This window comes from Alosa sapidissima, chromosome 22, assembly GCF_018492685.1.
Source record: "Alosa sapidissima isolate fAloSap1 chromosome 22, fAloSap1.pri, whole genome shotgun sequence".
Lineage (NCBI taxonomy): Eukaryota > Metazoa > Chordata > Actinopteri > Clupeiformes > Clupeidae > Alosa > Alosa sapidissima.
The window spans coordinates 29,076,219-29,089,796 of record NC_055978.1 but is presented as its reverse complement, the minus strand read 5'-3'; the positions used below and the strand labels follow the sequence as shown (position 1 = coordinate 29,089,796).

At 38.1% G+C, this 13,578-nt stretch overlaps 1 protein-coding gene across 1 annotated transcript; it reads left to right on the top strand.

Moving 5' to 3' along the window:
- The first annotated feature begins 1,601 nt into the window (after positions 1-1,601).
- On the top strand, positions 1,602-2,413 carry lepb (leptin b). Its single transcript, XM_042078953.1, has 2 exons — positions 1,602-1,742; positions 2,030-2,413. The coding sequence occupies exons 1-2, from the start codon at positions 1,602-1,604 to the stop codon at positions 2,363-2,365; spliced, it is 477 nt and encodes a 158-aa protein (XP_041934887.1). The 3' UTR covers positions 2,366-2,413.
- Positions 2,414-13,578: the final 11,165 nt, after the last annotated feature.

Below are 13,578 nucleotides of genomic sequence, written 5' to 3'. Positions count from 1 at the left end.
TTGATTTGTGTGGTGTTCACCACCACATAAGTGGAATGATTATAGGACTACATATCATACCATTGCAACTTCGGGACTTCTGTCATCACATTCACATTGCTTTTCCTAATGTTTTAGAATATTACCCACAAAGTTAGCAAAAGTAACTCAAGACTTGAGACAGTTGATTCCCAATGACTTATATCACTTGTGTCACTTTAATCATTTTGGAAACTATGATACTTTTCAATAACTGCAATATATTCACTGAAACAGAGCAGCATTTTAATGTAACTACTGAACTGGAATTATTTCCAATCTAAGTATGCTTGAGATTGTAATTGCCATACTTATTATTCATAATTTTTACAAATAGGCTGCTTTAGAGGGTTTTCAGTATTGCATAAGTTTCTCAAAATGTGTATTCAATACATTTCACTCTGTCTACATGAACACATTATTTGGGGAAAAGGATGCACTGCATATCTTATTAAACAACGTGTTTCAATTGATTCTGTCCATAGTTCCTATACATTTGTACTTTCTAGCTTTCTCTTTAATATTAGGTGTTTTTCACAATGTTTCTATGTTGCTTTTTGTACATGAAGTGGATTTCTGCATTTTCCTGAATAATTGAAAATAAATGTTATTAGCTCAGATTCATCTGTTCAAAAGATACATCAGTCTGGGTTTTGACTGATATTAACATAGAAAGACCAACACATATACAAATTATACCTTGAAAATACAGATAGTGTATGAAGAAAAAACAAGTGAATTTATATCTCATTTTATATTTAAGTGAGTTTCCTTTCCAAAGAAATGCCTCTATCATTTTACCAATAAATAGTATCCATAGTCACACTGAAAATGATCAAAGAGTTGTCAAAAATTTATACCTTTTTTGCTCTTTTACTTTTAAGTAGGTTTTTAATATGAATAGTTTTTGACAGCTAACCGATGGTTATCAAACTATTATCATGGGGTAATGTGGAGCTTCAAATAGTTTTTCTGTTATATACAACAACACGGTGAAACTGCTTTGTGAATTTATTTAACATATTACAGTTTTACAGTCAGTCAGTTATCACATTATCATCTAGCACAATTAAGTTTTACTATTCTATCAAATTAGCAGTGGATAAAAATGTAAATATACCTACCTCTGATTTCTTAAAAAGTCTTCTTAGAAAAATGGTCCTATATCTCTATGCGACAGTCTACACAGTCATGTCCTCATGTCTTCACCTGAGGAAGGCTGGATTTGGCTCGCTTGGCTCACCAGTGGCAGTGGTGGAGCCGAGCACCCCAGATATGAATCATCCATCTGACTAACCTTAACTAGGGTATAAAAGAGAGAAAGACCTCAGTTGAGATATTGTATATTTCAGTCACAGACCAAGAAAGGTAAGCATTTTGTGAGGGTATGCTTATTATTTATTTATTAGAATTGGATAAATTGTTTCTTAATCAGAAATTAATTTGAACTCTACAATACATTTTGCCTGGTTGAACAAAACATGATAATTGCAATAATGTTTAAGCTGTTCAAATGTTAAATGTTTAATGTTACAATGTGCATTGCATTTTTTTTATTCTTAAATTCTATACCCCGTAGAAATATGAAGTTGTCACTGGTGTTATTTTATGCCATGGTGTCGGCATGCACATCCATGGCATATGCTCGTCCGACCATCACAGGAGATATGATCAAAACCATGGCCAAAATCACAATAGCCAGAATCAAGAAGATTAAAGCTGAGGTAAAAACCTAAATTATTAATGTTAATTATGTTAATGGTTTCAGAGATGTTAAAAAAATAACTGTCCTAGAAATATCCTAAGGTATATTCCCTTAAGCAGAATCAAGTTGGATGTGTATCTTGTAAATCTTTAATGCATTTCTTAATTCACTCTAACTATGAACAACTGGATACATGCCTTCTACAGTATGTGAAGGGTATACGATTTTGCAATCATATTCTATCATTTCATATTTCACAATTCTTTACCATTTGATTGCTTTCTCTCTCCCTCTTGCTCTCTCTAGCATTTTAATATGTCTCCTGAGATAAGCTTCGGCACGTATGAAGACACTCCCATCGAAGGTTTGACCTCCATTGTCGGTCACCTGAGCTCGTTGCTGGCGAGGTTGCGCGTCCCACCGGCACATCACCTGAGACAAGTGGAGGAGGATGTGGACACTCTGCTTGGTCACCTTCGTGGGACGGCTATCGGTCAGGGCTGCACGCTACCTAAGGCTGGCAGCGCTCTGCTTAAGTCTGAGACGGACTTCCCCATCACGTCAAACTACCTCAGCCTGCTGGATCTTCAAAGATACCTGGAGAAACTGTGTCTCAACTTGGACAAGCTAAAGCCATGTTAAATGAGCAGGCACTCTTCTTCTCTTTGTGCCGATATCTTTCACACAAACACACACACACACATACCGTACATGCACACAAATGCATAGGCGCACATGCATATGCACTTGAGCATGCGCGCACGCACACACACACACACACGCACACACACACACACACACACACACTCACACACACACACACACACACACACACACACACACACACACACACACACACACACACACATACTCCCTTAAATATGTTGGCCTTTTACTGTAAAGGAAACTAAATTATCAGTAAATTATGTAAGGGCTCTTTCTTGGTGTATTGTAACTTCCTGAATTTCTCTTTGTTATTTATTAGCAGATTTTATATAAATGCACTGAAATGCACACAAATTCACATAAAATGCTATGCTATTTTGCCATGTGCTGAGGTGATGTTACAGAAATGTAGCCTTTTATAATTAAGAATAAAGAAAAAAGAAACTTTTTAATTAATCTATGATATTTTTCTATGTCAAGAGAGAAATAAATATGTGGACATTAAGTAGCCTGATGGCTGTCAAATCAACGGTATCTGCAAGATGTCAATGACTGAGTCATCTTTATAGTTTTTGCCTATTGCTTACACACTTTTTTGCAGAATTTGGCTCATTATCTCCAAGGTATGTTATTTGGCTGTGTGTAGAGTTTTGACATAAACAACTCACATCTATGTCAAAATGAAACACTGCAATCAAAACTCAACAATCCTTTCTAAACATGTATTGCAACAAAACCATACACACATGCACTATTTGAACTACTCTTTCAAATCAACAGCAACACACTGATGTGATTTATATAAATCACTGCAGTCTTTGTGTTCTGTTTTTATTTTCATTTTCTCAGACTCAGTCTTCTGTAAAACTCAAAAGTAGAATATCTGCAGTAATCAACTGTCATTGTTTTGCAAGAAAACAAACATTCTTACAGAAATAAAGAAAAATAGAATCACACTTACCAATGCAGTGAATGTACTCTAAACTAATACAAAATGTAGCAACAAAACAAAAGTAAAAAGAAAAAAACATGTGTGTGTATGTGTGTGTGTGTGTGTGTGTGTGTGTGTGTGTGTGTGTGTGTGTGTGTGTGTGTGTGTGTGTGTGTGTGTGTGTGGGGCTAGGGTGGGGGGTGGGGTGGGGGGTTATGGATCCTGCCTTCTGTTAAGATCTGGCGACAAGTCCTCGTTGACATTGTAAGTGATGTCCTCTCGGGCTACGCAACGGGGAAAATATCACCTTGTGTGCCATATCCACCCTTGAACCCACCTCAATGGCTTGCAAAAGAGGCATGCAGGTATGTGGTTGGTGGTCATATACATTTCATTGGCCCACTGAAAATAATTATTTGATAGGTTTTAGAAATGAGGAGTAAAAGACCAAATACAGAACGGGTACTCAATGTAAAAGTACACACTTGAACAAGTACTCAATGTAAAAGTACACACTTGAACAAGTACTCAATGTAAAAGTACACACTTGAACAAGTACTCAATGTAAAAGTACACACTTGAACAAGTACTCAATGTAAAAGTACACACTTGAACAAGTACTCAATGTAAAAGTACACACTTGAACAAGTACTCAATGTAAAAGTACACACTTGAACAAGTACACAATAACAAACTTAAAGTCTATTTGTACTGCTAAGCCTCAGACTGAAAGTGTTTTAATTTTGAATAGAAGTGTTTTCCCAATGATGTCAGGAGATTTCACTTTTGAACAAAGTGTCTAATGTAAGACATTGTGTGTAGTGTTTCGCAATAGGTGTGCCGAAATAGGGCGAAGCAAATCCATATATTCAGTAAATGAACAGCGTGCAGCTCTGATGTGCCGATGCGCAAACATAGCCATAATTAAAGGCAGCATATCTATCTGGCTATGCATAGGCTATTTTAATGAACAATTTTAACCTCAAGCTAGCCTTGTCACATACATTGTAACACTACAGTGCCTGTGAAACCATCATCATTTAAATGCCTATTTTACAGCCTATAATGTCCACTCAATTTTTAATGTCTCTTTTTAATATGTTTAATGAGAAATATGTCTTCTCATAGTTAAGCCTAAGCCTATGTCAGATTGAGCTATTCATGATCCACTACAAATTGGCAGCAATGAGCCATAAACAATACCTTCCAGTCAACACAGAACATGTTGATTTTGGGTCATTGTTTCCATTTTAGAGCTCAAATAGCTTATGTCACAAACTTTAACGAAACCAAAAATAGAAATGTGTGTTGCTTCGGGTAAGCCTGTGTGGCACTCTTTATGGGTTCTGCCTAGTGCCTTTGCTATGGTATTTGGCAGTCAGATGCTTTTGTCCAAACTACATAAAACATAGGCTAATAGTAATAGTAATAATAACAACAATATCAATAACAATATCAAGTGTCAAGAATGAAAATAATGATAATAATTTAATAATAACAAAAAACATAAATACAAACCATAACTCTGTAAGACAATTAATTGATTAGGTGCAAGGTGAACAGATGACTCAACACTTAATTAAACACTTATTGGAAGTCCAAAACTACCACATAGACAACTACCAATGAGGAACCAACGTGAAAAAAGTCTTGATTGTGACCTCTTAGTGTATGAATGGTCAACACAGCACCACAGTGGGCGAGAGTAGACGTATAACTGAATCATGGAATTCAAATAGCAAGGTGCTATTCGTGTCCTATACAGAGTGTTAATTCTGGCTGGTATAGGAAGATAAATAAATAGTAACTAAAACGAGTTATATGTGTCCTCTTTGGCTGATTAGATGTGACCAGATGTGCTGCTGCATTCTGAATCATCTGTAATGGCCTCACTACATAAGCAGATACGTCAGCTAACAGTGAATGTGCATCTTATAATTGCTTTATGAAGGGTGATTTAACATGAGAGGGCCTTGTCATCTTGTCTTCTATCCTAAAACTCTGAAACACATGTCAATTTACATAGGCCCAACAGTGTATGGATATATCATGTATGGATATACATTAACTTATTCTCATATGGATGGGATGGCCATATTGAGTATTTTTTTAAGACCAGTAGCACACCAAATACGTCACCATCATATGGTCTTGTTTAACAGAGGATATGATGTAAGAATGGTAAACCCAGAGCCTAGGCAGCTTAAACCACATCAGAAGTAGAAAATATGCCACATTCCAGATAGGCCACTAAAGCAGTCCATGAGAAAATGATTACACAGGAGATGAATATGTGACAATGCCTTTGAACCTTGGCAGCACTGACAAATAGTTTTTTCCTGTATTTCTCAGGACAGTGGGACTATACAGCTGTCACCCCATATAATAAGCATATGTGGTGCCACAACTTACAGTAATAGGCTAATGGATGGGCTAGCACCACACAGCTGGTTTGTAAGTATGGGTTGTATCAGTTGGCTTTAGCAATGAAGGGTTGTGTCATTTGTTAACAGACATTGTACGTTTCTGAGTCAGATGTCATGTCAGTGAACAGTTATGGGATGCCTACCTTAAAACTGAGTCATTGCTTAAGCCTTATTTGACGGCATCAATAAACGTTGAATTTGTGGACGTTATATTGCCAGTATATACTTTGTTTTGTATTAGTCTAGATGGTTTTACGAACCAAATACCTGGGCAGATAAATGGGTGAACCTATTTTCTATTTTACCATGAGCCCTTGGCCTTTTCCAGTGGCTTGTAGACACATGACATTCAATGTTTCTCATAGAATATCCCTTGCTTTTATCTGTTCTGTCTTCTGCTACTGGTATAGCTTTTACAGAGAATTTAGATACCTGTAGAACAATCCAGGGAAAACATAGGACTTCAATAATTATCTGGAAAACATGGCATTGTAGCAGTGGACTACAGAAAACAGTAAAGGCTACAAAACAGATAATTAATGAATGCCTTGAATCAGGCCAGCCTGGACACAACTTCTTACAACTTTGGTTTTCTGGCAGGCACTGTAGAACTTTAAGAAAACAACCAGTACATGTTATTGCCAAATGCTGTCTTGTGATGACCAACAACAACTGAAGTCATAACTAGATTTTACTTTACTGCCAGTAATACTCCAGGGTAGGGTAGGCCACATTAGCAAATATGTTTTCTTGTGATTTTTTAGCCACTCTTGTACCAGAAGTTCTAATAGACTTATTTCCTTCAGTTGAGCAAACATGAAAACATAACAATTTCATGGTGTCACCATTGTAGTAGCAATGAGCAAGTACCAAGTAGCAATGACATGCTATGAGTGTTCACTGTACTAGCTGCTTAGCTATTCTTGGAGCAAGACCTGAGTGTGAATATGGAGGTGGAAGTTAATGACTCAAGGGTTAAGCCATATCAGCGTCATATCGTACAACATATAATTTACTCTGTTCACTCAGTCACTTTGATGTTTCAGAAGCAATCCCTGCAGTCATGTGATTTTTCAGATGTGTTGTTTCATTATGATTCCTGGAAACATGTGCATGCATTGGCCAGGTTTCACATGTCTGCTCCGAATTATTTCAGAACCCCCTGCCAAGAACAATCTTTCTCTTGGTGTCTGTTTGCCTATTTTAGTTCGTTTTTAGTTAGTTGTATATGCCAGGTCAGGCGCGCGGGAACCTATTTTTGACCAGGGGTGCTGAATAACAAAAATAATGGATGTCCGACGATCCCCCCCCCGGACATGTTTAGGATTTTGACTGCTAAATACATCATTTTAGTGCGGTGTGCGGGTGATAGCGAGAAGTTTTAGGGCCTGTCCACACAGAGACGCTTTTTAGGTTAAACGCAGAGGTTTTGCTTCGTCTTAGCCGAGCGTCCAAACGAATCCTGTAAACGCACTGCCCGAAACCGCACTTTTTTGAAACCTGGTCCCAGAGTGGAAAAATCTGAAACCGTAGCCCGTCTGAATTCGTTTAGACAGCGAAACCGCACATCCTGCTTGCGTATCGATGATGTCATCACCACACCTCAGCTGCCCTGGACTTGCACTAACCTAGCGTTCATGGGCTTCGGAAAAACCTTTCTCCGAGTGAAAACATCGTCATTCCTCGTCATTCACGTCACTTAATGTGTGAGTCAGAGGTCGGAAACTGGGGCTAGATTTTGCTAACAGAGTTGCCCAGTTAGGGGCTCGTCATCACTTTTGTCGTCACGTTGTAGTTCGTTTGTAGTCCATGTGGCCTTTCATGTCCAACAGTTTTAATGTGAACTTGGGAATTTGCCCTTTTTATCACTTGAAAGCTGCATATCTTTCTTTCACAAGCATCTATATTTTAAGCAAATACAGTTGTTTGTTTAGGATTAGTGAGTGTATGTTTTAACCTTTGTTGTGGCATCCGTGTTTGTCACACATTCCGTTGGCAAAGCACATGAACACTTGCTGTCGGAAAAACATATTAGCCATGGGGGCGGTCCTTGTCATTCCGAGGTGCTCTGAATGCACCATTATAGTATTACGTAGTTGGTTAGTTAGTTAGTTGCCTAACAATAGGCTACTAGTTATCATACATGACATTACCTACGATTACACTCCGTAAGATAAATATCACAACTGGTGCTGCGCAGCGCCGGTAGCTTATGACTTGGTGAACTGAACACTGTTTTTCCCGGTGTTTTTTTATGCATTCTAGCTACTGTCAGTGACGCGAGAGAACTTAAAGGAACCGTATGTAAGAAAAATATTTCAATTAATCATAAAATGGCCCTGATATGTCACTAGACATTAAGAAATCATGTTCATTTCAAATACTTATATCACTGACAACAGTAGTCCGGCCAGGATATTGTCATTTAAAAAGTGAAATTGCAGCCCTCAACTGATGTTGATGTTGTGTTTTGTCATGTCATGTTGTGTTTTGGCCTGATGCGCCACCCTCCACCTATCTACTAATCACAAAGTCAGTAGTGTTTCGCCATCAGGGTTGGCAACCTCGAGTCAGGGGGGAGGGGGAGGGGATACACCGCTCTTCAGTATTTTGAAAGTGATTGCAGTACCAGTTTTGGCCACAATCTTACATATGGTTCCTTTAAGTTATTAGGAAAGTGCGGTGTAAGTTTAGGCTACATTAATTTGTGCGTAGTGCCAGTGTCATTCATTTATTTTACATGTCTTACAACATATATACATGCATTCACAGTCGAGTGAAATCAGATATAAGCATACAAAGACGCTTAGAACTCACGTTAAGCCGATGGTAGCACACTGAATGCGAATACGCGATTTGATGCAGGCAAAAGTATTGACTGTTACTAACGAAGGTTTTATAGCAATATTATAAATGTGGCGAATAGCCTAGAACTTGGGTAAGCCTTGCGTTTAGTAGCCTAATTGCGGTGATAGCCAAAACTAATGTGAATCACGGACTATCCTACAACCAAAGAAAGTAAAGGTGATTAGTAGGCCTACCTGCGTTAGCCAAATAAAGGACGGGACTGCACCGGCACCCTTCACAAACCGTAAAATAAAGTTTATTAGTTTTACAGTTGACTACAGTTGACAGTTCACCATCAGTCCACAAAAACAATCCTGGTTTCCTTGCACTAGCCATTTCGTCGTATGTTCTGCGACAGCACCCCGAGTCCACTGCGCCCACCCTAACCACCACAGAAGCGCACTTGACATCGTTAGCCTATTTCAGTATAGCTAAGGAAAATTACTTTTCTGATCGTCAAAACCACACCAGAGATGTTAGGCTTTAAATATAGGCTAATAATCAGGCTGCAATGATCTCGCAAATAATTTCTGAATAGCCTAAAGTGTGTCGTTTCCACAGCAATATGTGTCCTAATAAGTTCTATCTTAGCGACTATGATAGTGAAATGATTTCACTAGCTATGCATTTATTATTTTTGCAAAACTGCAAAACTGTTTTTTTTTTTTGAACGTGTAAATCGCATAGAATATAGGCCTAGGCCTATATCATCCGTAGGCCTACACACTTGATCGCTATAGATGAACCACGCTACGGTTCTTACAGTAACTGACTCACGTTCACGTTGATCTCTATAACTCTTCATTTTTAGTAGCCTATATTCGAACCTATCCATAACCCTTTTTGCTATTTGACTCATCATTTCACATACAAAGATATAAATAATGTCAGACAGCGAATTAGTAATTATCTAAAAATATAGGCCTATATATAATATTTTAAAAAATCTATCTCCTGCCAGCATGCTGCAGCACCCTCAGCACCCCCCTTCCCGTGCCCTTGTGCCAGGTTTGTGATGATATGTAAACTATTTAATGCCACATGTATAACAACCTCAACATTGTCTCAGTGTTTAATTGCTCACACATTTCAGTGGACAAAAAAAAAACCTAGAGACAGTGACTTTAAAGGGCAAAGTGGTACAGTCACTCAACTGGGCACTGAAGTGATCCTGTGTAACTGTTGTCTCATGGAATGTTAATACTGTTTTGTGTAAATGCCTGGGGGAAACAAATTAAATCATTATGATAATGTGGTGTTGTTTCAGTATGGTGGTCAGTATGGGTTTTCTTTTCTGCCCTGAAAGCCCTGAAATGCATCACATAATTGAATTCTGTTTACTTCTATTTGTGAACATGCTTTGTGTTTGTTGATGTAAAAGCTTTTCTGGGAACAGGTACTGGAAAGTCAGAGTGGCTGGATAACAGCTGTGCAAGTTCTCTATATCCCTGTCTAATAAATCAATAATCAATAATCAATCAATAAATTAAATCAAATTCCTGCTTAAACATAAAATACAAATAGGAAGTGTTGGAAAGGCCGTGTCTGTGCGCATGTGCCAGTAGGCTATGAACATTTCCCGCCGTCACCTGAAGTTAGTTAGATGCAGCAGCGGAGTGAGAGGGAGAAAACGTTTGTATGTGATGTGTGCGTCAATGCTGAAAAAGTGAGTTGTTCTGTATAATTCCCGTATTGTAGGCCTATGTGATATATGTTTGAGTGTTGTCACGTACTTGCTTAGATACATGTTTAGAGCTCGTCAATAGAATCTAGCATTTACGGAGATTACTTGCACTTTGTAACTCCTTGTAGTTCGTGATTAATGTTGCTATCTCCTTAAACTGTAACCTGTTTCATATCTACACTATGTTAGCACTTAGATGTGACATTATTTTTGCCTTATTAGACCCGTTTCTGACGATGTATGCCATGTGTAAGATGTGACTGGTAATTAGATTAGTGGCCACGTTCGTGGAAAATTCCAGAGCCCTAGTGTACAGTCTAATGGTAATTCAGCTGGCCACAAGGTGGCACTATTGTATTGCATTTCAATGGTAATTACTGTTTTACATTAGAATTATCATTATATAGAGAAATTATAGAATTGTCATTATAATAGAGAAATGTCAGTTTATATTGTATTAATGCAATGTGTTATATTGTATTAATGCAATGTATGTGATGCCAATGTTTATGTAACTTTAGAATGGGAAATTAACAGACACATTATTTCTTGTTTATTCTTGTTTATTCCAGACCACACATACACACACAGATACACGGAAACAGATTTAACTAGATACACATAGCTATTGGAACATAACAACCAGTGTACCTTATTGTGCTTGCTGTGCTGTGTAGATTCTTCAACACCTCAAGTAAAGTGCTGGATTGAATTGCATCGACTCTTTTGTGTTCTGATTGACACCCAGTGCCGGCCCGAGCCTTTTGGGGGCCCTAAGCAGAATTTGATTCGGGGGCCCCCTCCCACAACGCAGAGTCACCTGTGCTTGGCGATAATTGACAACTTCACACTATAATGTCATATTATAAATTAATACAGTGAGGTTATGTATTAATACAGTGACTGATTATGAACTACTGTCCCCCTGGACACAGATGCATAAGGACTCGGTAGGCTCATTCAGTAATCCATCCTTGCTCTCATGCCAAAAATGTTTTGGGGCTCCGCTCTAGACTTCTGGCCCCATGTGCTTGGTAAACCAATGTATTAGTTGTTATTTACACCAACCCTGTCACCTTTTAATCTTAGAGGGTACTAATTTATTTATTATTTACAGATTTATTTAAAACATTCATATTCAAAGTGAAGCACTAAGGGTGGTTTACTGAAGTTGAATTGACAAATAACAAAATACAACAGCATTTGTATTTGTTGTAAACAAGTACATCCGTTTAATGACTTGTTTTTCAACAGATTTGCAGAACAGATCTGCAAATGTGCATTAAATGAGCAATCTTCAACTACAAAATAAAACCAAAATAGACATACATTAATAATCAAAAATAAAATGTCCCAAAAAATAGATACTTATTCCTACTTCGTTCCTGGCTTTCAGGTATCTGCAACTCTGCAGTGGACGAACCTGCAATGATTAAATAAATACATAAATAAATAAAACAAAAACTATGTTAAATGTGTCATGTCATATTAACAGGCTACAGTATGTAACCATTTGCCATCAAGAAAACCTCACCTTCTGTGTCATCAGCCATGGAGGCAGACACTTGATGAGGTAGAGTTAGGTAGAGATAGAGATGTGCTCCAAAGTATTTCAACAGTGTCTCTGATTTTTTATTTTTTTTTGCTATCATTACTTACACTCATCAACAAGCAATTCCACATGTAACAATTCATATTCTATTGGCAAATGAGGCATAATCAAAAGTATACTTAATTGCAGTATGGTGAACGCTTAACATGGTGATCTACTGCAGCCTAAATATTAGGGTAGCACCGCTACATCACTTGCCACTATCTTAATCAAATGTAAGTCTATTTTCATCACAGAAGTCTCCCCACCCAACATGGTATATTTTCTCAAACACTACCATCTCTCTCCAAAGATCTTAGAGAAGAGCGCACATACTGTTCCATCTTTGCCTATGAAGCTGGAACGTTACCGATGGCCAGAGTCACGCTAGTCAGTGGGTTGGGGTTGGGACTGGGAGCCTGGGCTTAGCCTGCTGTTGCTATCAGACTTACCACTATGTCACATATTATAGAACAGTAATAAACTATCAACACTTTCAGGTGCGAAATCAGAAACAATCCCTCTGTGGTAAATTTGCCTTCAGCTACAGTACGTTTTCATGTAGCTACTGTAGTGCTAATGTCCACTTCAGTCAGCTATCGATAGCTAACTTTAATTTACAACATAAGCCCACCTATGGCTAGGGTACATGCTTGATTAAACATCCAAAACAATCCCAATATCCTTGACATCTGAAATACACCTAGATAAATATATATTAATGGGAGACATTTCTCTGTTGATGGCGGGGATTTAGCTCTGGTGATGGCTTATATTAGATCATGACAGCTAGCTAGCTGCCTCAAGCACAAAACATACTGTAAATAATATCATGCAAACATACCATACTTGTATCTGTCATGCATCTTGCTCGTTTTTCTCCTCCTCTGTCATTTTCTTCTTACTGTTTTCGGCACCAGAGGGATACGTCCTTTTTTGTGACTTTTCTTAACATTACCGTCTCTTCCGATTTTTTAACTTGATGCAGTGTCTGCACGAATTGTCTATGCACCCGAGGTGTCTAGTTTATGCGCGTGACTCAAAGGCTGGCAGACACAGTAGAGGTAGGCAGGCATATTGATCATGAAATCAGAATTTGTATTAATTGTTTCATTAATTCATTCATTGATGTCACTTGTTTACGTTATTTATTATGTAAAAAAAAAAGAAAGAAACTCGATTGGGGGCCCCCTGGTGGCAAGGGGGCCCCAAGCAGCCGCTTAGTTCGCTTATGCCTCGGGCCGGCCCTGTTGACACCCCAGTGAGACACCCATCTTTAATACATCATTCCTCATACAGTCCTACCATTATTTACCAACCCAACACCCATTTAACAGGAAGTACAATTCGATTGAATTGATGCAACCAGACAGCGAGGCCATGCCGTCATGGAGTCAGTAAATGGGAGTAAAAACAGAACAGAAATCCAAAATAATTTTCTATTCTACTTTATCTGTAGGCTCATAGGATGTTTTTTCATGAAACATTGTTACAATTTCTTTTAATATATACTGTGTTACAATATTATGTTCATCCTTACCAAATTCTGATGGACTGAGGTCAGTTAAACTGAGACCCAAAGCTCTCTAAGTCCAGTCTAAGCCATCGGTGAGGAAGTCACAGTGCTTAGCAGCAGTATAGGAGGGAAACACCTTCTTGGGTAAAATATGGGAAAAGAGCCAATCCATTATAAATGGGGATGACGTGTGA